At 35.2% G+C, this 24,920-nt stretch overlaps 1 protein-coding gene and 1 pseudogene across 1 annotated transcript; one reads left to right on the top strand and one right to left on the bottom strand.

Moving 5' to 3' along the window:
* The first annotated feature begins 16,393 nt into the window (after window positions 1-16,393).
* On the top strand, window positions 16,394-20,003 carry LOC120176768 (annotated as a pseudogene).
* Window positions 20,004-22,469: 2,466 nt separating this feature from the next.
* Window positions 22,470-23,464, bottom strand: LOC120176746 (formin-like protein 5). The gene is made up of 2 exons (XM_039183097.1): window positions 23,023-23,464; window positions 22,470-22,960 (listed from the first exon to the last, which is right to left on the bottom strand). The coding sequence occupies exons 1-2, from the start codon at window positions 23,462-23,464 to the stop codon at window positions 22,470-22,472; spliced, it is 933 nt and encodes a 310-aa protein (XP_039039028.1).
* Window positions 23,465-24,920: the final 1,456 nt, after the last annotated feature.

Raw genomic sequence — 24,920 nt, 5'->3', positions numbered from 1 at the left:
GAAAAAGAAGTTCAAAAGAATTAGGGATCGACGAGGAGAAAGTGGAGAAATATAATTATCATTTTGTGGCGTTTGCATGAAAAAATGCCACTAATGTACGTGATTTTGTGGCGTTTTTATAACAAACACCATTATTGTACAACTCTATAGCGACGTTTTTCAAAAAATGCCAGTAATGCATGCGTTTATAGCCACGTTTTTAATAAAAACGTCAGCACAATACGAAATTTTAGCGGCGTTTTTACAAAATCACACTATATATCTGGCTATCGCGGTGTTTTTTTTTACATAAACGCCACTAAAGTAAGTGTTTTAGTGTTACTGATTGTGGCATTTGTTTAATAAACGCCGCTACAACCGCTGCTAAAAACCAGATTTGTGTTACTGATTGCGGCGTTTGTTTGATAAACGCCACTAAATTACTTCTATATAGCATCGTTTGTTGGATAAACGCCACTATAAACAACCCTATTATGGCATTTCTATAAAAACGCCGCTAAATTACTACTCTATTGCGGCGTTTGTTGAAAAAATGCCACTATAAACAACTATATTCCGGCGTTTGAGCTATAAACGCCGCTAAACTACCACTCTATTACGGCGTTTGTTGAAAAAACGCTGCTAAAGTAGTATTTTGTGGCGTTTCGATTGTAAACGCTGCTACATGCTTAAATTTTGTGGCGTTTACCCTAAAAACGTAACTAAAAACGCCGCTACAGAACACTTTTACTGTAGTGACTATAAGATATATCAGGATGAGTATGCCATACATACAACAAGGATCCAACAATACTTCTATATTCATGAGCATCACTGAGCAAACGAGCCATTTTTTGAGCTAACTTTGACATTAAGATCATCAGTGTAGGCACAGAAAAAGCTTCCAACATCTTTGTCTTGCTTAGCGATTCTAAAATAAACTTTCTCTAACTCAACACAAGAGAACCACGAGCATGCTTAACTCCAAGACCCAAGAAGTATCCCAATTGACCCATATATTTTAAGAAGAAAGCCACGTGAAGTTGTCTTATTGTCTCCTCAATATCCAAACTAGAAGAGCCAGTCATGACAATTTCATCTACATACACCAACGTGAACACAATAGATCTATCACCTTCTTTTATAAACAATAAAGTGTTTGCTCTTGACTGCATAAACCCCTTTGTAACCAAGAGAGTCTTCAACTTCGAATGTCAATTTCTAGGTGCTTGACGCAAACCATACAAGGTTTTATGAAGTTTACAAACTAACCTTATGTCATCTGCTGATTGTTCTTCGAAACCAGGTGGCTGCTGCATGTAGACATCCTCCTCAAGGTCCCCATTCAAGAAGGCATTGTTTATGTTTACTTGCCTAAGTTCCCAATCTTTATCTATAGCAAGAGCCAGCACCACGTTCAACATAGCAAACTTGGCCACCAGACTAAATGTCTCCCTAAAATCTTGCCCATGCAGTTGAGAGTAGCCTTTCATAACCAGCCGAGCTTTGTATCTCTGCACTGAGCCATCTGTATTCTTCTTTAACTTAAAAAACCACTTATAGCCCACTACTGATATGCCTTCTAGAAGCTGAACAAGAGACAAAGTTCAATTTTTCTTTAAAGCCTCATACTTAGCAGTAACAACCTCTTTCCACTGTGCAGATTTTAAGGCTTCATACACATCACATGGTTCAAATCGTCTTTTATAGCCATATAAACCTTTGGTTTAAACACTTCATTCTTACTTTTAGTAGTCATTGAGTGTCTGTTAGTGATAAGGTTATTCGTAGCAATCTGTTGCAGGATTCCATCACCTTCATTATCCCCCAATTCATTCTCCCGTTTAGTTGGATAGTGATCCTATTTTCGATAATCTTTTATTACCAGTAGTGGATTTTTTAGGGTATATTACCATGAATGTGAATACCCTTTTTTCTTAGGTATTGTTGGATTACCGACGTTTTGGATTAAAATGCCCTTAATTTTTTTTTTTCTCAAAAATATCATTCTTCTGTAGTTGAATAATAAAAATTCTACGAAAGTTAAATTAAAAATTTATCCTTCAACTATTTTAGATTTACAAAAAAAATCTATAATTAAAATTTTATATGCAGTTGAGGGGTTAAAATAAAATTTTACCCTTTCATTAAACATATTTATCTTTTCAATTTTGTAAAAAAAATTATATAAATTTTATGAATTTAAAATTTTTAAAGAAAATATATAAATTAATTATAGTAATATTATAATAGAATTTAACTTGTTAAAAAATATATAATAAGAAAATTTTGGTAAAATATACATTCAAATAATCTTTTATTTCTTTAACGAAACATTATAACCTTACATTCTTACTAAATCAACTAAACATAAAATACAATATTTCTATTAATCTTATTATCTAATAATCTTTTATTTCGTAATTTTAAATTTCGTAAACCAAATGTAGCCAAAAGTGTCCACTAGGTAATGACTCAGAATGGTCGATTTGCACACATGATTCACTAGGCACTACAACATCATATACAGATTTCACGTGAAGCTCCCTAGTAACATCACCTGCATGAGAAGGTACATCACATCGCTCCTGTCCCAAATTTTCGGTATAACTAGTATGCTCATGTACTTTTGAACCACTCATTACACATTGGGCATTGACTGCCTCGTGAATACCACCCCATGACCAACCTGTATTGACTATTGATTTTCCCGCAAGCACTTTTCGACAGGTTGGTACACTGAGAACCAGGATTTCTCTGAGGCACTATCAACACTCTTGATTTTTACGCACATTTACACAGAGAGGTCTCCTTATTCGATGACTCCATCTCTACAAAAGGATAAACAAATTCATCAAAAACAACATGCCTTGATATCACAACTTTCCCTCCCCCCCAGCTGTAAGATATTGATAACCCTAGTGACTTGGGCGGTTTGTACCCCAGAAAGGTACACGATTTTGATCTAAACTCTATTTTGTTTGTGTTAAACACCCTAAAGTGAGGAAAACATCTACAGCCAAACATTTTCATTTCTTTGTAATCAGGCTACTTCCCAAATAACACCTCCATAGGCGACTTTCCTTCCAACACACGAGTTGGCAATATGTTGATTAAGTACACAGCTGTGGTTATTGCAAACGACCAGAATCGAATAGGCAGAGAAGCCTGTACAAGCAACAGCAGAGCTAACTCCACAAGATGACGATGCTTTGGTTCCACGACCCCATTTTGCTCAGAAGAATGCGGATATGTAACTCAATGGGAGATCCAGCTCGAAGCAAAACACTCGACAAGCTTGTATACTCTCCCCCCAATCACTTTGCACTACTTTAATACCCATACCAAACCGATTTTTCACCATATTCTGAAACAAATCAAACGATGAGGAAGCTCGCACCTTTTCGCTTACCAAATACACCCATGTATGTCGTGAATACGCATCAACATAAGACACATAATAGAGAAAGCCATTGGAACTTATATGTGAAGGCCCCAACATATCCGTAAATACAAGTTCAAAATGAGCAGAATAAGTTGTGAAATGGCAATTTATGGCTTTTTCCCATATGGCAAACTACACACCTTATTAAAATTCTTTGAAAACTTTACATCAATGCTATTACAAATCTTTAGAAGAGTTTCATGACTTGGATGACCAAGTCTTCGATGCCACAATTCACACGAACTAGAAGAAGCCTGAACGGAATGAACTTCAGCTTGAACATGCATACGAGCACTATTCTGGACAGAAAAGGTATATAAACCACCATCATCTTTCCTTTGAAGAAGAACCTGTCACATATTTTCATCACGAACAAAGCACGAGCTAGCATGAAATTCTAGGAACACATTGTTGTCTCTGGCAACCTTAGATACAGAGATAAGATTTCTTGTTATTTTTGGAACATGCAGGAGATTAGTTAACACTAAAGCATGAGAAACAAATGAAGCTAGAACAGATTGTCAGCCATATTAACTCCTAATGAAACACCATTACCAACAAAAAATTTACTTGGTCCCCTGAACTCAGCCTTATGATCAATATTATCAGCATCATGTGTTACATGATGTGTAGCACCTGAATCTACAACCCACTTCTCCTACCCAGTAGCTCCACCACGAGCTTGAGAATGTCGACCTCCTTCAAAAGAAAACCCATGAGAACTGGTGGTGCAACATCGACAATCACTACGCTGGACTTATACCCCACATAGTGAGCACTCCCAGAATCATTAACCCGATCACCACCAAACGAAACACAATTGAACTCAAGATCGTAATGATGCCGGCAGCGATCTACTAAATGTCCAACCTTGCCAGTTGCCACACAATTGACATTGTACCCTTGGTCGATCACACCTCTTCCTCCACTCTGTCCACCAGAGTAAGAGGTATGCTTGTAATGCTTTTGATCAGACACCCCCGAGCCTTTAGATGAGGTGTTTGTGATCTCTATTTTCGCCACATGCGTCTCAGTGGCATGCTCTCAAACTGCTCATTGAAACCTACTAGTTGAGCTTCACCATCAACTAACGCCGTGCACACTCCTTCCAACGAGGGAGTATCTCTGCATCTTGTTAAAGCAGCCATAAAAGTGTGATATTCCCTTGGCAACCCCTTCAAAATGCACGTAATATGCTCCATAGGAGACACTGGATTCCCACAAGAAGCCAGTGCATCGCAAACTTCTTTTATTCAAGTCAAATACACCCTCATAGTATCATCTGCCTTCTTGAGGGATTGAAGCTTATACCGTTGGCTCATAACAGTTGTCAGAGATCGATTGGTGAAGAACTGAAGAACTGTTTGCCAAACGACAGTCGTCGTGTCTGTTCCCACAAATTGCGGCTGTAAGTGAGCACTTACAGTGGAAAACAACCATGCGGCGAGCGCACTATCCTGTGCCATGAACTCTTCCTACTCCTCATTGAAATGACAACCATCACACCACTGTCATCTTGAACATTCTCCGGCGGTGGCTTCATTCTCCCGGTCAAAAGATGCTCAAGACTATGGCTTCGCACCGTAAACAAGACTTGTTGTTTCCACAACAAGAAGTTTGTTTCATCAAGAACAATATTTACACGTTTATTGGTAAAAGTCTGAACGTTTCTTGACGAGAATTCCACGAGGGTATCATTAAAATCAATAATCAACTGTCCCACGAGACTTTGAGACATCTTGACGAGCAGCGAAAAACACTAAAAGCTCCAGGATGAATAGCCAAAGATACCATGTTGAAAAACTTGGTTGTACACAGAATAGCAAGAAGAAACAAGATTCTTTATTCATTGAAAAACTCAGTACAATACACGGTTTATATAGCATTATTTTATAAAGACGAGAAGCTTCTGTAACTTCTGAAACTAAAAGCAGTTGCATGGTTAGAAGCTAACAACCCTAATTAACTTCACCTGGGCCCACAACACTCTTAGCCGCCTTCACAGCAGCTTTACACGTGTTCACACCCAATGAATACTTCCAACAGTCATAAATCGAGGGACTATTTGTGTATTTTTACCCTTTTTTTTAGTCCGGGTAATTACAATATATTATTTGTTTATATTATTTTTTAATCACTTGCGATACATACTCAACTGCTTAAACTCATAATTTTTAAAGAGAATAATATTTTCTTTAATTACTAAGTCTACTTCTTGTAAGGTCAAGTTCGAATCTTACTATCGTCACTCTTGGTAGACAATCTGTAAATTTTTATATTAATCCTAATTGGGTTTTAGGTATGTCATGACCCTAGACTTGGATTCAAGGATCCACTCCTCACTAGGCCTGTAAACGAACTGAACGCACACGAACGGATGTATGTTCATGTTCGTTCATTTAAAAAATAAACGAACATAAACGAACAATTTTTTTTTGTTCATGTTCGTTTATTAAGGAATGTAACTTGTTCATGTTCGTTCATTTAATAAATAAACGAATATAAATGAACACGAACATAAATGAACACGAACATAAACGTTGGAGACCCTACCTTCCATTGTTCTTTCATGAAAAATAATCGACAATACAAATCAACCAAATCTACAGTGATAAATAGCGTAAGAGCTGATTTGCAGTGATGAAATGTTTGAAGATATCAAACATTTCGATCGATCTTTTAAAGATATTAAATGATTCACACGACTTTAATTTAACGCTATAACATTTATCTTAGTGGTCCATGATTACATATGAACAATCATTTTCCACTACGTTATTTTAATAAATTCGCCGGCTAAAAGTTTTATGACATCAATGTCAGACTTTAGTGAGGTTTGTTAATAATGGTCTTTTCCGTTAGCAGAGTAGAAAATTTAACAGCATGAAGATTTCGAACGGTACAAATTGGACTACAAGGCAATAACATAGATCCAAAATCCCTTCGATGCTACATATCGTAACTGATATTATTGTTAAACCACCATTCAAAATTTTAACGTACCTAAAGTCTACTCCACAACTAAAGGTCACACAAGAACTATGAAAACAAAAGTTCATTGTCAAAGCGTATTTTCTACTTAATAATGGGTTTTTCCTGGAAAACTCATTACTTTCGCTATTATACTCTTTTTCAGAAATTGCATAGAAACATTTGTTTTGTTTTCTGGCAAATTCTATATATTTTTCTCTTTACTGATGCTCATATACTTCCGATTGTTACCTTTATCTTCTCATCTATTTCTAGAAAGAAGTATGATGTTTTCTTGAGTTTTAGATGTGAAGATACCTGCAATAACTTTACATATCAACTATTAAGCCAAATAAAATAGAGAAAGAGATGAAAACAGACCTGTAAAACTTCAGATTGCACTATAATATAACTTGTTTTGAAGTTTTCACAGAGTCTCCACTCTCCAGTGAACACTAGGGTTTGGGGGAAAAATGAGGGAAATGAATATAGGTGTGAGGTGCCTCACGGGTTAACATATTGGATTTAATCTCCAAATAAAATTGGGTTAGTTATGGAGTTGATCATCAGAATATCAGATTAATTAATATTTTTAAGATACTTACAAATTGATCACCAAAATTGATTTAAGAAGATTGTGTTAAACATAAATGAATAAACATAAACAAGCATAATCGAACGAACATAAACGAACATAATCGAACGTTCACGAACGTAAATGAACGAACGAGACCTATGTTCATGTTCGTTCATTTAATTAAATGAACACAAAATCTTGTTCATGTTCGTTTATTTAATAAATAAACGCACATAAACGAATTTTCCGCAGCACGGTTCATGAACGATTCGCTGAACGTTTAGTTCATTTACAGGCCTACTCCTCACCTAAACTTTTTGTAAAAAAAAAATAACTTTGATGTTAAGATGTACGTGTTTGTTTGGTGTTTCAAATGAAAGAGATTAAATTGCGTGCGAACAATTATTGGACCCAAATAATTGATATTTGTAGAAAAAGAAAACATTATAATAAATGAGTGATTTATATTGCTCCAACCTTAGTGTGTAAATTGACTAAGATGTATTTCAAATGTTTGTCTAAGTTTTAACTTGAATTGCGCCGGACTTGAATCAATTTGAAAATTTATTGCGTTGTTTTTTTAAAATATTATTTTTTATATATTTCATTTCATAGATAAAGCGATTTGCATTGGGTAGAGGTAGCTTAAAGTCTTAAATTTTAAAATAATATATATTTTATTCGACTAAATGGAACATATAATCTAATCTTTGGACATATATGCAATCTAACAATTTTGATCGGATTTGAATTCTAAGTATTTCAAAACAAAAAGAATAAGCTCAACCAATAATTTAACATTATAGAAATTTAACTTATTTATAATTTTGATTTCTAAAATGAAATAGTTACAAATTTAAACATAATTAGATTAAATCTCTTATTAAATAATAGTATTATTAATTAAATTAATTTTATAAAATATAAGAAACATAGATGTACACTTAATTTTATGTTATGAGACATCGCATAAGTCTATCACTAGTAAGAAGGAAAAAGATAAAACTGACAATCACTACAACCAAACACTTGCCTAATCTATTATGACTATTATACACAGATAAATTTAATATTTAATTAATTTATTTTAAATATTTAAGTTAGATTCAAATTTTAACTTTTAAAATTTAAATTATCACGATTTTAATGAAAAAGATGACAAGACTATTAAAAATTGTATAGTTTCATATAACAATTTATGTATACTTTATTATTAATATGTAAATTTATTGATATGATAATTTATGTCATCTTATATACTTTCTTATTTTTAATAATAAATAAAAAATAAATTATATATAAATATTTATCATTTTAATTTTGATTATTTTTTAATTTCCCAAAAAATATATAAAGAAAATATTGTCTTCCATCTATACCTATGAAGCAAAGGAAAAGATAAATAGTGGGGGTGGAGCCTCAGCCAACCGTCGCATTGATTGAAAAGGAGAAATGGGTAATTTTAGTTTTACAAGCAAAAGAAAATAGTGGACCACAAGGGATATCTTACAAATTCGAGCTTTTTCTTTGTCCACCCAAAAAATACATATTTCTTATATGATTTATTAAAAGTCTGGATTTAAGTGTTTACATTTTAGAAAATAAAAATATTTATTACCTTCGTAATGAAGTTTTTATTTTAGTCCAGGAGAGTTATTTGTTTTTAGCTTTATCTTTCCACCGTAATAAGCAACGGTGTTGATTCGGATTTCGTGCTCAGATGATCAGGTGAGACAACAGAAGCTATTATTCCATATAATTGTTTTTATAAATAAAATTTAAGAATGAAATAAAATTAAAAATTACTAATATTCTGAAAAACAGAAAGTAAAAGAAAAGAAAAGGAATCCTATGACTATGACTATGACTACGGAATAAAACAAAAATTAAAAGAGAAGAAGAATAAAACAAAAAAGTACATGCCTAATTTAGAGGGCGTTTTTAACAAAAAAAAAAATCACCCTAACAATGAAGTATTACCACTTTTTTTCAAATATTATTGATTTAACGTCATTTCTAATAAAATGCGGATCATGAAGCGCATCTTCTCGAGATTTTATCCGAGTTTGTACCATGGTAGAAAGGTGCGTATCATAAGGCACGCCTTCACGGGATTCTGTCCGAGCTGGCAAAAGGCGCGAATCATTTTAAATCCAATCTTCTTCCATAAATACCGCACAAACGTTCGTCCGCCTCTCTTTCCCCTCCCTCTATAAATACCCTCTCCTTTCAACACTCACACCACAAACGAAAAATATTATATTTTTTCTTTCTATCTATCATTCTATCAAGTTTTAAGAAGATATAATTATCATTTTTAGAAGCTAAATTTTCTTATTATATTATAATAATTTAATAGTTTATTATTTTATTATATTTTATTATATTAATTATACTTTTTGTAGTTATAAAATGGTAGGTAGATTGTTGCGTTTATATGAGAATCATATCTCGAGTCATTTTATCAATACGGTAATAATTTTAAATTATGTTATTTTATTTAATATGAATGTTTTATTTAGTTATTAGTTTATATTTTAATTTGTATACTATTTATTTAATTAGGTGAATGACCGTATATTAGATCTATTTACTCTTAACGTTAAGTTAGAGATACTGAGTTGTGTCTGGCTGTATGTAGCCGCAGTTGGATTCGATGATATAGAGAAATATGAAGGGCATTGTAACCTTGAACCCAACCTTATTTCTGCACTGATTGAGAGATTGAGACCAGAGACATACACATTCCATCTTTCATGCGGCGAGTATATTATTACCCCGGAAGATATTTCCATACATTTGGGACTTCTGGTAGATGGGGATATTATTTCTGGTGTGACGGATGGTGATTAGCATTCATTTTGCGATAAGTATCTTGGAGGTGTCCCCTTTAATTTCAACGGTGGTCAAATACAACTATCATGGTTGGCTATAAATTTTCGACAGTTTAGCGAAAAATGTTCCAAGGAACAAACTAAAATATTTGCACGAGCTTTCATATTACAACTCATAGGAGGGATCTTGATACCCGATAAATCTCTCAACCAAGTTCATTGTATGTGGTTGCGTCACCTCACAGATTTTTGAGTTTCTAGCTCATTCAATTGGGGCTCCGCGGTTTTGGCATCTCTATATAGAGAAATGTGTCGGGCTCATTATAAAAAAATTGATATCGGCAGATGTCTCCTTCTTCTACAGTATTGGGCGTGGTATCGTATGCCCTTTTTATGTTCGATCGTGAAAAACTCGTTAATTTTCCTGTTATTGTTGAGGTAATTTCAATATTGGGTTCATATATAAATAATTTTTAAGTATATAATGAAAAAAAATTTACACTAAATAGGTGGTCATGTATAAGGAAAAAACATCGTGATATACCATACGAATTGGAAGAAATTCGGCTACTCATTGATCAAAAGGCTAGTATAGAGATATGTATTTAAATTTTATTATTTAGCTTTAATTGTAATTATATAATTAGAATATTATTTTGATTAGAATTATATATATATTTTTTAGTTTCAATGGGCTCCTTACTGTACTGAAGAAATGATGCATTGCATTCTACCTCACTTGAGTGGCCCATTAGATGTATGGATGGTGGCGGTCCCTCTGATATATTATTCTATTGTCAAGTAGCATCCTAATGATCACGTGCTCCACCAATTTGGATTCGTACAATCTATTCCTGAAGCACCTAGAAATCTCGACAATGTATGACATCGATAGACTGGGTAAAAAAGATGTCAACTGGCTGATGAAGCATGGTGAATGGGTAATGATCTAGAAGAATCGACGTAGATGTATTCCTCATACGGAGTCGATTTATGTCGATCATTATTCGGTTATGGATGACTATTATCAATGGTTCAACACGAATGAGATGACATTCCTACTTTTCAAGGAAGCAGGAGGCGGGAGCATTCATCGACATCAAGAAAAACTTCCACTGTCACAACCTTATCGTCCATCGACAAGTGGACAAAGAGCATACACTTTTGGCTCATCCTCAATTGTAACACCATAATCATAACAGAAGCATCGTATATACCGATTTATATTTTGTAGTCATTTCAGATGACACCATAACCATTTAAGATAGCACCGCTGTCATTATATGATGCCTTATTTGGTAGGTGATGCTTCACTAGAGACAGACACCTCTGGTTTAGTTTTCACATTTATCGATGTCGATGTTTTCGTAGTTTTCACAGTTTTCTATGAGCGGTGGGATGGTTAGTCATACACCTCCAGAGTCCTTATTCTATAGAGGTGTTACATCATCATCCGTCCATCATCAACAAAATGTAGATGTTACTGCTGCTGATGATGATGATGAGAGTGAGGAGGAAGAGCAACTTATATGAAAAAATCCTCATCAAAATAGACAATCACCACCTTGTGGAACACATTCAAGATGTAGACATCGATAAACTTCTTTTTATTTTTTTTCTTAATATTTTTATTTAATTATGAATATTTTTATTTTTTATTATTTAATTTTTTGAATTGTAACATTTGTATTTAATTGTTTTTATTATTTAGTTTGTAATGTTTTTATCTAATTTTCACTTGAGTAGCCCATCACTTGAGTAGCACATTAATGAAAACTAAACAAAAATGAAATAACACAAATTGAGGCTTCATAAACAACAATTACATCGTCACAGCATCAACGATTATGTCATGATAAAAGAGATGAACATTTTTTTCCTGTTGTGGCCTAGGTTTCTACAATGCCCATATCTTTTGTTTTCTTTGGATGTCTCTCGAATATTCATATCACAATGAATTCAAGTGGATTTTGGAACCTTAATAAGGACAAATATGATATAATCAAAAGCAAATTCTGAACCTCATCTGGGTTTTTCTCATTACCTATGGGGGAACTCAAATTCATATACCTTAATACTTCTGAAAGTCAGTATACGTGATCTACAAAACATTTATAGTCTTGACGGGTATAAGAGCAAGTTGTTATGACATGGGAGCATGAATACTTCAGAGCTTGAAAAGGCCAACAGTCACATCACCTGTCTTGTATATTAACTTTGAACGAGTTAGCTTCAATCCCTTAAAGAGGTTGTGGCATTTCTGTGACATGAAATAGTTCACGGGTTCAAGAGAAGCTTGTTATAGACATTCCATTTGATGTAGTAATTCTTTTTTGTAGATCTGCAACTAATATTGGGTGATAAGTATGGTTGTTTTGCATACAAGTTAGAGCTTGTCCCCCGAGCTTGGCAAAAAGCGCTCACAAACGAAAATAAGTCGTTTTAACCAAAGTTGTTATTGTGAATGGCGTGCCCCTTTTAAAGTCGAATTGATAACCTTACCCAAGTTAGTCATCATGTGTCCATATCGATATCCACCATCGTATGCATTTAACCACATTTCTTTATTGATGAGGCAGATGCAATTGTATCATTACTCATTTTTTCCTCGTAAATCTTAAAGCATGGACTCAAACGTTGAGGTAATAGTTCATAATCTGAGCGTTAAATGTATTACTTACTATTAAATTCCCATAAAAAATGAAAATAATTGAGAAATGAAATTAGGCAATGTGATATATCCAAGCGCACAGGTAATTGGTGCTCATCATTCTTCTCGAATTTTTTATGATAGTTTTCAGTAATATGTTAAATACAGTACCGATGTTGGACATAGGGTGGTTGCCACATTGGACCCAAAGACTCCATTGCTACTTTGATCCCAGCTCCGCGATCTGAAATGACGTAGATTTTTTCCTCGTGACAACATGTAAGCGTAAGTTTTTTAGGAAAAAACCTAAGAATATATATCTTTTCCTTCAACAATGGCAAGAAGCAACTGGAAGAATGTTGTGATTACCATATTGGACAACTGCCAATAACAAAATTTGCTTGTATTTTCCATACAAGAATGTCCCATCAATTTGAACCACATGTTTGCAGTATTTCACAACATTAATGCACTGTGGGTAAGTCCAAAAAACCGGTAGAATTGGCATCAATTGTGAAACACTCGATCATTTTGGTATGTATGACAAGTTTCAAAGTCGACTATTGTCCCAGGATTCAGTCTGAGCACTACCCTAAACCAACTTGGTAGTTCATTGTAAATTAAATCCCACTCGCCGTGAAGTTTTTTAATGACATTCTCCTTTATCTTCTATGCTTTTATGTAGGAGAAGGTGTACCCATATTGAGGTTGTGTAGCTAAAATCAACACCACAATAGCTATATGGGAGCTTGCTTTAATCATGGGCATGAAGACTTGACATATAGTATCTGAGTCCAAGTTGGGATAGTCCTGGTTGATCACTTTAGCACAACATGTATAAGAACTTTTGTATATTGTTAGCTCCCATATGTTGTTTTTCCTCTTCCTCTTTGATACACGAACCATCCAATTGCATTTGTTATCATGTTGGACACAGTAGCAAACATACTTTTTAGTGTGGACCGGTCGACTGTGGAGTGAACAAAATTATGAATGTTGTAATTCTTAATTGCAACATCATTGATTGATGAGTTAAATCCATAGACACAAACATTAGTGTTGAAAACATTTTGATGTTTCGATATAACAAATTAAGTATAAATGAATTTTAAGATTTTACAAATGATTTTCTAAGTATATTCGATTTAATTACTCGAATATCAAAATATTACTCCAAGTCTTTTACAGATCAAATTCAATCCTTAATAAAGTGTAAAATTAAGTTTCAATCTTAAAATAATTTTAAAGTATTTCGAGCTCTATTTAAGCAAAAATTTACAGTTTACTCAGAGGGTACTAGGGATGGCAAACGGGCGGGTCGAGTGCGGATACCCCATCCTCCATCCCTATACCCACCTACTATTTTTCAATCCACCACCCACCCACCACCCATGATGGGTACAAATTTTCAAATCCACACCCGCTCACGCGGGTACATTTTCAAATCCATCCCCACACCCACTACCCACTAGCGACATACCCATCTAGACCCGCCTGACAACAAACTAATGAGATGTTGGAGTTGGTTCGCAGACAGTTCGTGATGGGGTAGCAGCGCATGCTTCAATTTGTCAGAGGAGTGGCTCTACGAATGTTATAGAGACAGATTGTAGGGAGCATGTAGTCGCAGAGCTGGATTGTTGTGTTGCTTTCGAAGTTAATGCTCATAGTGCGCCTAATATGGATTTTGAGTGGCTAAAGAACATGGAAACTACTGCTTTTGATGTTAATGCTTATAGTACGGCTAATTTGTGTTTGGATGGGCAGCATGGGCTAAAGAACATGGAAAGTGACGTGGTTAGTGGGATCATGAGTTTAATCAAAGAGCCGAATATTTCCCTAATTAAATACCAGATTAAAGACTAAATATCCTTAATATTTAGTTAAATTATATGTTATATATTATATAATATTAAAATTTATAAATTAGTCTCTAAAATTACACCTAAATTCATAATGGTCCAAAATTTAATAGATATTTAGCTGAGCGGGCAGATGTGGGGCGGGCGGATGCGGGGCGGGCGGATGCGGGACAGGTAATGTCTCAAACCCATTACCCGCCCACCACCCACGATGGGTACCACTTTATAAATCCAAACCCGCCCACTACCCGCTAAAATTATACCCATCCCCGCTCCAATTGGAGCTGATGCGGTGCGGAATCCATGAAACTGCTCCCGTTTTCCATCCCTAGAGGGTATCGATTCCCCCCAAGGAGGGAACCGATTCCCCCTGAACTTGAAGGCATGGTGTTTATACGGGTTTTGAATTGAGTGTTGTGTCGCAGTCATCTCCACATTGAGGTCGAAGAAGCTTGCAGTTGAATGTTTTCCCTTGGAACTTTAAAGCATCATGTCAAATGGGTACTAAACAGATTGTTGTGTCAAAGGCATCTCCATATTCAGGTCAAAGAATTTGGCAGATGAATGTCTTCCCCTTGAATTGGAAGCGATGTTTCCATACGGATTGTTCGTGGAGCCACCTCGGTAGAGATCGTAACAAGTTACTGATGAATGTCTCCCCATTGAACTTGATGCGATGGTACAAGAATATGAATTTCCCATTGAAGAGTTAAAATCATTACACATTACTTGAGTTGGACTGTCAACTTGATCATCTTGTTGAGCCAGCCCATAGTGGGAGCATAATAACATACCATGAACCGCAAACACTTAAACAAATATAACATACATTTGTGTGTCAGCGTCTGAATTTTGATTTTGAGCATCAACCATCATAGCAACATCGTCATCGTTAGAGAGTTCGAACGTTGTACAAGTTAACAGAAATAGTGTAGTTGGAAATCTGTATTGAAGTGATGACAATCTTCTAGTACTTCCAACATGAACCTTCCTTGAAATTTTAGTGATCAACTCTTCAAGAGTTATGTTTCTCTTGAAGGATATTCTGACAGAATGATATGATGTGAAGACAACGTTGGTTTCATCTTCCATAATTTATCAATCATAGTAAACAATAGTTTAAATACACCTCATTTTGAGAGTTTGAAAGATTGAGAGTTATGTATCTACAAAAATAATAGTTGAAATACACTTAATTAAATAAATAATATACGAATTAAAATATAAACTAATGCTAAAAAATAAAAAAATCAGAATAATTTAAATAACACAATTTAATATTGTTACCGTATCAATAAAATGTCTCGAGATATGATCTCACATTTCATTTTATAACCGCAAAAAATAATAAAAATAATTAGTACAATAAAATTTCGTCAAACAATTAAATATAAAATAAATATAATATAATAAAAAAATAATTTTTCCCTATAAAAATTATAACAAAATCTACTTAACTTGATAGAAGGAAGAATGCTAAAATAATTTTGGTATGATTTGATGTTTGTATTTGAGGATATTTATAGGGGAGGGAGACGGGTGAATAGTTGAGATTTAAAGCTCAAATAATAATGAAGTGTGCAATAATTCAATGTGAATAATGGAAGGTGCGCCTCATGATACACGCCTTCATGTACGTGTCAAATTTTCGAGTGAATGCGGGTTTCATGATCTGCCTTCCAACGTGACGCCAGCTCGAATAGGACCCATGAAGGTGTGCCTCATGATCTGTACCTTTCCACCATGACGTCATCTCGGATAAAATTCCTCGAAGGCGTGCCTCATGATATACGTTTTGTTGAAAAGAGTGTTAATTAAGTAATATTTAGAGAAAGGATGTCTTACATGTAATATTTTGTTGTTAAGGTAAATATTTTTTTTTTGGTAAAAACTCCTAATTAGAGCCTCGTGGCGTTTTAAAGTTTAAAACTGCAGAAGAGAAAACCCAGCACAAAGCAAAGCCTGCTTCTTTTCGGCTTCATTTCTGGGGGAAAATAAAAGGAACATAAATAACGTATTAGTCCTCGCATGAACTCGGTGTGACTTTTAACCTTGACTCAACCCACCCCTAAACCCATCTCGCCATTCATTCATCCGTTAACCGGCTGCTTCCGTCGACGGAACGAAAGGTGAGGTCGAGAGTGAATGATAGCCTCATTCATTGCTCATTGATTATTCATATTCTGCCACTGTCAGAGGGATCTGAAACAATAAAAAAAAAGATTTTTTCGAGCATAAATAGCGGCCACTCTCGTGCTTCCTCCCACAAATAACTCCGCCTGCGACTGGCGTGAGGAGTACCGTTAAAAGGGTTTAGCTGTTGACCACTTTGCAGAAATGAGCAGCAAACCGCTTAGATTCTATAGGTCCTATCTGGGGTCTAAAACAATGTCGTTTTTGCGGTGGAGGAAGGTGACTGATTTCTCAAAGTCGCGAATCTTCGATCCCAGCTTCAACAAAGAAGATGAAAAGAAGAACCAATACAAGAGTCCCCAAAGACGAAGTTATAACTCTAAAAAATGGTCCTGCTGGGACAATTGTTGTTGGTTCATTGGCGTCATATGTTCACTGTGGTGGTTCTTGCTCTTCTTATACAACGCAATGCCCGATTCCATCCCGCAATACGTGGCAACGGCTATAACGGGGCCATTGCCGGATCCGCCTGGTGTCAAGCTGAGGAAAGAGGGCTTGACGGCGAACCACCCTGTGGTGCTTGTTCCAGGGATTGTAACCGGTGGGCTCGAGCTCTGGGAAGGGAGGCAGTGTGCTGAAGGGTTGCTTGGGAAACGCCTTTGGGGTGGCTCATTTGGAGAATTTTATAAAAGGTATTAGTTTTTTTCTTCTTTTTCATTCTGGGTTTTGCCATTCTCGGGAGATATGCATGTCCGTAAATTGTTTTTATACTCATATAACGGAAGGCTAGAAATATTCAAAGTTCTTTTATGATGATTGCTTATTACTGCAACTGCTTCTTGACTTTCTATCTTTTTTTATTGTTTTCTATTAAATAAAGTTAAAACCTTTTTAATTATTGATAATTCTTCTACCTTTTCTTTTATGCTTGTTTATGGGATATCAGAAAGGTAACTTTGGCTACTCTTTCTGCAACTTGATCTCTGTCGTTAGTGGCAGTGTTGGATTACAAGTTGTTTACTCTGTTCTGTAATAGTTGAAGCTTTCCACATGGTAATTTAAGCTTGCAAAGTTGTTCATTAGCTTGCTGTAAGATTGCAGGGTTCATTTTATTTTGTGTTTATCCTCAAACTGTATTTAAAAGTTAAGTTGTCCTTGTCCATGACGTTTACTAGAGTTCCTTCTGTTCTTCAAATTTCATTGCAGACCATTATGCTGGCTTGAACACATATCACTTGATAATGAAACTGGATTCGACCCTCCTGGTATAAGGGTCAGGCCTGTAGCTGGACTTGTGGCAGCTGATTATTTTGCAAGAGGTTATTTTGTTTGGGCTGTCGTGATTTCTAATTTGGCTCATATTGGCTATGAGGAAAAATCATTGCATATGGCTGCTTATGATTGGAGGTTATCTTTTCAGAACACTGAGGTATGCTCTTAATTTGAAATTTTACAGTTCTCTCTAATTGTTTCTACCAAATATATTTGTGCTTATTCTACCAAATAAATCAGGTCAGGGACCAATCTTTAACTAGAATAAAAAGTGACATTGAACTCTTGGTAGCTACACATGGTGGGAAAAAGGTAGTAGTTGTTCCGCATTCGATGGGAGTCCAGTACTTTCTGCACTTCATGAAATGGGTTGAAACACCAGCTCCTAGGGGTGGTGGAGGTGGATCGGATTGGTGCGCGAGGCACATAAAGGCAGTAATGAACGTCGGTGCGCCTTTTTTAGGTAGTCCGAAATCGATCGCACTGCATTTTTCTATTGAAGTCAGGGATATAGCAAATCTCAGGTACTATCAACATGTTTGCTCTAATTCTTGGTGAACCGAAAATAGTTTCAGACATGGGAATGCATTTCTATCTTTTTTCGAGAGCTAAATGAAATGTTCATTGTTGAAACAGGGCTCAAGTACCAGGTCTTCTGGACAAGGATGTATTTGGTCTTCAAACTTTTAAGCATTTAATGCGAATGTTCCGAACTTGGGATGCCACCTTTTCGATGGTACCAAAAGGTGGGGAAACAATCTGGGGTGGTCTTGATTGGTCACCTGAAATAGATAGCTTCGACAATGGTCCGAAAAAGGGGAAGAACAATAGCACACATAATACCAGTGAAAACTCAAAGAGCTATGTGTGTAATACGAAAGGTGTGAATTATGGGAGACTTATTTCATTCGGGAAAGAGTGGTCTGAGACACATTCTTCCAAATTTGAGAGGGCTGATTTCAAGGTAGTGTCATGCCAAATGGAAGATTTTATAGATCAAAATGCAATTATAAAAGGAAGACTATCATGAATTGTGCTATTTGGTTTGCATGCTAGGGGATAATTGGTTCCTTACTCTGATTATTGTTGATCTGCAGAATGTTGCAAAGGGTGATGAGCTTGCCAACTCAAGCAATTGTGACATATGGTTAGAGTATCATGAAATGGGCAAAAAAGCTATCAAAGCAGTCGCGGATCACAAAGTCTACACCACCGGATCGATTTTGGATCTGCTTCATTACGTTGCCCCGAAGTTGATGGCACGGGGAGCTTCTCATTTTTCGTATGGGATAGCCGATGATTTGGATGATCCAAAGTATGAACATTACAAATATTGGTCAAACCCCTTGGAAACAAAGTGAGTTTCTTCAACTTCTCGGTTATTTAATCGGTTTTTGATATTTTCTTTGAGGATTTGCAAATGCCGGATGATTTTGCAGGCTGCCAAATGCTCCAGACATGGAAATCTACTCATTGTATGGAGTTGGACTTTCCACCGAAAGAGGTTATATCTACAAAGTAGCTAGTCCTAGTGATTGCCGTATTCCGTTTCAGGTAGACACATCGGTAGATGGTGATAGTGAAGATTCATGTCTAAAAGGCGGTGTTTTCTCCGGTGACGGCGACGAAACAGTTCCTGTTATAAGTGCAGGTTTCATGTGTGCGAAAGGTTGGCGGGGTAAAACCAGGTTCAATCCTTCGGGAATTCGTACTTACATACGGGAGTACAATCATGCTCCTCCGGCTAATATGCTAGAAGGTCGAGGCACTCAAAGTGGTTCTCATGTTGATTGTTGGGGAATTTCGCTTTGATCGAGGATGTTCTCCGAGTTGCAGCAGGGGCTTCTGGTGAAGACCTCGGTGGGGATCGTGTTTATAGCGATATATTTAAATGGTCTGAAAGGATCAATTTACAGCTCTAGATTCCGAACTCGGTAAACACTCAAAAGACTAAAGTCGAATATGGTACATTGATCAGTTGGTGCTTGATTCCAAACTCGCTTTGATCAATTGCTGCTTGTCTGGTTTATGATGTGTTTTAAGTCATGTTAACCTTTTTGTACTTAAACCTTTCGGTGATCATTGTAATGATCGTCTCGGGTTTTACTCGATGAACTATCGGTTCGCCGGCAATGGTCGTGTTCGTTGGCAATGGGTGGTATGTTAATTAAGTTGAAGAGACAAGAAAACGGGGGTTGAGGCTCTCAGCCATCACAAATGTTGTAGATTCAAAAGAGCATCGAATTATGGTTGTATGAAAATGGCATCCCACGTTGTGATATGGTAGGGGGGCAATTGCCTCAAATCTTGAGATATAAACATTCTATTTATTAATTTGTTAGGTTACTCTTTTTGTTCTTGAAATAATACATCGTTCTTAATGCTAGTAAATTATTTAGTTTTTCTGTGTATCACACAAGCAAAGTGATATTATTTTCTTCCAAATATATGAAAAAAGCGAGACATACTCATATAGGACACATGGAGTTTAATTACTTATTTCACATATAGATAAGAGAAATAAAAAGGCATGGTGAGATTGGAAAACAGCCAATTTGGTGGGGGAGGGTCAATTAATTTCAAAATTCCATTAAATGGACCATCATTTAATTGTGGATATAAGAATCTTTTAATTTTATCAATAAAGCACTTAAGTATTTAAATTAGTATGATTACATATTTACTCTTCAATATTTACACAACTTATCGATTTTATCGTAATTTTTATTTAGTTTAATAAATTTAAAAAGTTTCTTCCTGGACCAAAGTTTGAACACTCTAATATATAACTAGACACGTGTCACCATCTGATTGGAGATTAATTTTATTAAATTAAATTATGATCAAATCAATAAATTGTTTAAATATTGAAGAATAAATCTGTAATCATACTAATATTTTAACAAACATGCCAGTTCGTCGGTTAAATATTAACTACGGATGATTTGATTGGCAACACTTAAACAATTAAGTGGTTTAATTGATAAAATTAAAAGATTGATGATCAAAAATAAAAACTGTCCATAGCTGAATGTTCAAAGTGATCACCCTGGTCTCATCGTTTGATTTGAGCATTGAAGCAATGAATATGGAATGGGACCAAACAAAGCACGGCTTTGCCTTTCATTTAATTAACCCACCTTTCACAGCTGTTGTTGCTAATTTGCTCCAATCTCAAATTAAGTATCATTTATATATATAAGAGAGAGAGGATTATATTTAATGTTAGTCTTGAATGTCCAATTTTAATACTTTAAAAAATAAAATGATCCAAACATGAATCTTCAGTTTTAAATTTTGGTGAAAAATATATTATCTAATATATAATTAGATTTTGATTATGAGTTTTGATAATTTGATATGACGAGTCAACCACGCTCGACGAGTACTATTAATTTAATTTATAAAAATTTAAAACCATAAAGTACACTTAAAACTCTATAAATTAATAATGTCAGGATCGGAGAAATTTATTAATATAGAGAGTTATTAATTTATCGATAAATTAATAATTATTAATTTAAAGAGTTTTTAAGTAATTATACTGTACATACCAAACAAAAAGGCAAATTAATCTATGCCTCTTAGAATTATGTTGCAATAAATGAGTTAAATTAATAATGAACTCCAAATAGACTTGAACTTTAAAGGAAAACAGACAACTATTGAATCATATTTCAATAGAGTGTAATATTTTTTTTTTCAGTTTCTATGAATTATTAATTTATGATTTTCTTGGGACCGAAAATTATAAAGGAATCTCACGAAAAATTATTATCTTATTATTTTATCGAGTTTTTCAATTTTTTACATTGGCCCAAGTCGGGACCGAACAAATTTATTATTTTAGAGAGTTTATTAATTTACCGAGTATTAATTTAAAGAATTTCTACTATATTCAATGTATAATTATAAACTAGTTAAAAATTTAAAGGCACAATATTTAAAATAAAATATTTAGGATTTTTTAATTTAGAGGTTGATATTTGATCCAATTATTGTTAAAAATATTTATGGAAAATAATGCAATTAATATTTTATTATAATTTGCCTTTAAATTTTTAATTATTTTTTAATTATTTTTGAGTCTACATTAATATTTTATTTTAAATAATTTACTTTTAAAAATTTTAATTAACTTAGAATTATACGTTAAGTCCTTTAAAATTTTAAATTTTTATAAATTAAGTTAATAATGCTCAACACTCGTCTAGCATTATAGAATTTTCCTAACTTTTATATATAATTTTATTTATTGAATGACTTCGGTGATAAAAAGATATTATTTTTTAAAAAAAATCTTAAGTTGGAAAAAAACATATCTACATGATATTTGCATTACAAATAACTAAAAAAATTATAATCAAATATTACGTTACATAATTTATTAAAAAATTACTTATATATATCCCAAATCTTCATAAAAAATTGCAAAATCACAAGTGAGGCTCCAATTGGTGAACAAAAAAGACAATCAGCGGCGGTTGGAATGCATCAGCAAACTAAAACAAAGTTGGGTTACATCCAAACCAGACACAAGTTCAAAGCTCCAACTACGAACACAACAAACAAACACACACTCAAACTTGCAAGGAGCCTTCATGAAAGTGAACAAAAACTTTAACTCCCGTGAGGCTTCCTCAACAATATCACTATGATCTCAGTTGACCGAGAAAATCAAATTCAACCAGGAAAAAAAAAAGAGGTTGAAAAATGTATCATCTTGATTTCTTCAACCGTGTTAATTTTAATGGATCATTTGCTTCTCTTTCATGGAGTTTATTTTCTCTAATTTCCACCCATCTCTGAGTCTGGCAATAAAAGTTTCAGCTTTTGCATTAACATCGGGACTGGGACAAACCACCGGAACCCCTCCATTATTACCCTCCATCACGCTTGGCGGAAAATTGCCTTCCTCAATGTCCGGAGAACTAGTACCGAACACAAATTTAAGTTCCGGCATTGAAAATGTCGGTGGAGGTGGCGGCTTCGGGATCAATGGTGACTGCCCGCCGCTGTTCATATTCTCCTCATAATAACTGCTAGTGTTGGCTTTTGTTGGCAATGGTGACCTACACCTGTTGGCCTTGCACGTAGTTCGCCTTCTTGAAGGTTCCGGTGGGGGTGTTGGTGGTGCAGCTGGTGGTGTCGTTGGTGGGATTTTGGTGTTTTGCATAAATTTCGGGACGGAAAATGGTGGTGGTGGTGGTGGAGGCGGAGGCGGAGATGTCGGAGGAGCTGAATAGATTTTTTTTGCTTTTGCTGGCCTTCGATTTGAAGAGATTGTATTTTTGAAAGACGGGGGGATGGTGGTGGAGGCATTGGTGGTGGTGACGGTGGGGGAATGGTGGTGGAATAGTATGGCGGTGGTTTTCGTCGAGATTGCAGAGTATAATCGTATTGATGATCATGATTATGATCCTTGGCCTTCTTCTTCTTCTTCTTCCTTAAAGAAGCAAAAACCATATTTATTTCTTTGGTTGCATTACTTCTTCGACGTTCCAATTTCGCATGCCTTTGTTCTGATCTATTAACCGTCTGAATTAGCTGCGATGGTGGTCGCCGAGGAGGTGGCGGTGGTGTTACTGGCTTCGGAGACTCACTTTCATCGAATTCAATAAGAGGCTTCATCACCTTCTCTTTCTGTCCAACAGCTTGATAAGTTCGCCTTGGTTTAAGGTAAGTAGCAGCTGGAGGCGGAGGAGGCGGTGGAAGTGGCGGTGTTGAAGGAGCTGGAGACATCGACGGAAGAGATGACGGAGGCGAAGAACGAAACACAAAGGTTTCTCAAGGAATAACCTTGGGTTCAGAATCTTCAAAAAGATCATTTCTCCAGCTCCGGCGAAGCTTATGAGCTTGATCGTCATAATTATTTGTTGCAGATCGATATCTGTTTATCTCAAAATCATCAAAAAAACGAGACCGATCATCACTATTTTCCCACAAAGAATCCCGTCTCAGATCTGGATACGAGCTACTGCTTCTTTTCAACCTCCTCACGCCGGTTAGTTCGGCCGCCAATGCCACAGCGTTCACTGGAGGGTAGATCTTCCTTTCCGGATACTGATCGAACCATCGCTGCTGAACGGGATGGCTTAGCTTGTTATTATGACTACCATCAATCCTATTGTACTTGTACTTGTCGTTCCCGTCCCCGCCGTCGTTTCTTTTAACGAAAACACCGCAAAGAATGACGAAAAAGACAATAAAAACGTTGAGGGAATCGGAGTTTTTCTTGACGCCGGTTGGTCTAAAAATCTGACCGGCAATGGTCGACAGAAAAGGAGGGACGGCGAAGAACAAGATAAGCAATGCGATGGTGGGCAAGAGAATGATGAGAACTGGTGGGGTGAAGAGGTCAGATCGTGATCGCAGACGGCGGTGATGCATGGAGGTGGCAGCTAGTTGTGGCCATAACGGCGGCGGCTCTCCTGTTATTTCCATGAGGAAAAGGTCAGGTTTTGAGTTTTTCTGTGAGGCGAGGAAGACTTTATAAACAAAAGTGAAGGCGGAAGCTTGGCTTGAGAGGAAGATATATTATCCGTTACCATTTCAAACGAATCATTTCTAACCATAATGCGCTCCTGTATTTAATAAATTTAAATTTTGAATTTTATTTCCAGCTTAATTGTGTTGATGATTTTTTTAAAAAAATAAATATTTAAACTTGAAATCGTTTTAATAAAGTATTACATTAAAGAAAAAAACAAAGAATTACATTGAAAAATATACATGAAATAAAGCATTTCAAAACGTTTTAATAAAGTATTACATTGAAATAAAATAAAAATAAAATATTCTATTAGTTGATCCAATGTTTATGTTATTTTATTTTATGTTAATTTGAATTCAGACGTTTATTTTAGAAATGTAATATATTTTCGTTTAATGAAAAAAACATTATATTGAAAATTACGTGTTTTCGACATGTAATGCAACAATATATCTTTATTGGACAAAGTTGGTATAATTATTTTATACTTTATATTTTATTTTTTCTTTCATTTTAATTTAATGTGTGCCAGTATTTCTATCACACAAGTAGAATAGGTCTGTAAACGAACCGAACGCACACGAACGGAGGTATGTTCATGTTCGTTCATTTAATAAATAAATGAACATAAACGAACAATTTTTTTTTGTTCATATTCGTTCATTAAGGAATATAGTTTGTCCATGTTCGTTCATTAAGGAATAT

Source organism: Hibiscus syriacus, unplaced genomic scaffold (genome assembly GCF_006381635.1).
Source record: "Hibiscus syriacus cultivar Baekdansim isolate YM2019G1 unplaced genomic scaffold, ASM638163v2 tig00112253_pilon, whole genome shotgun sequence".
Taxonomy (NCBI): domain Eukaryota; kingdom Viridiplantae; phylum Streptophyta; class Magnoliopsida; order Malvales; family Malvaceae; genus Hibiscus; species Hibiscus syriacus.
This window is presented reverse-complemented; position numbering and strand designations above follow the sequence as displayed.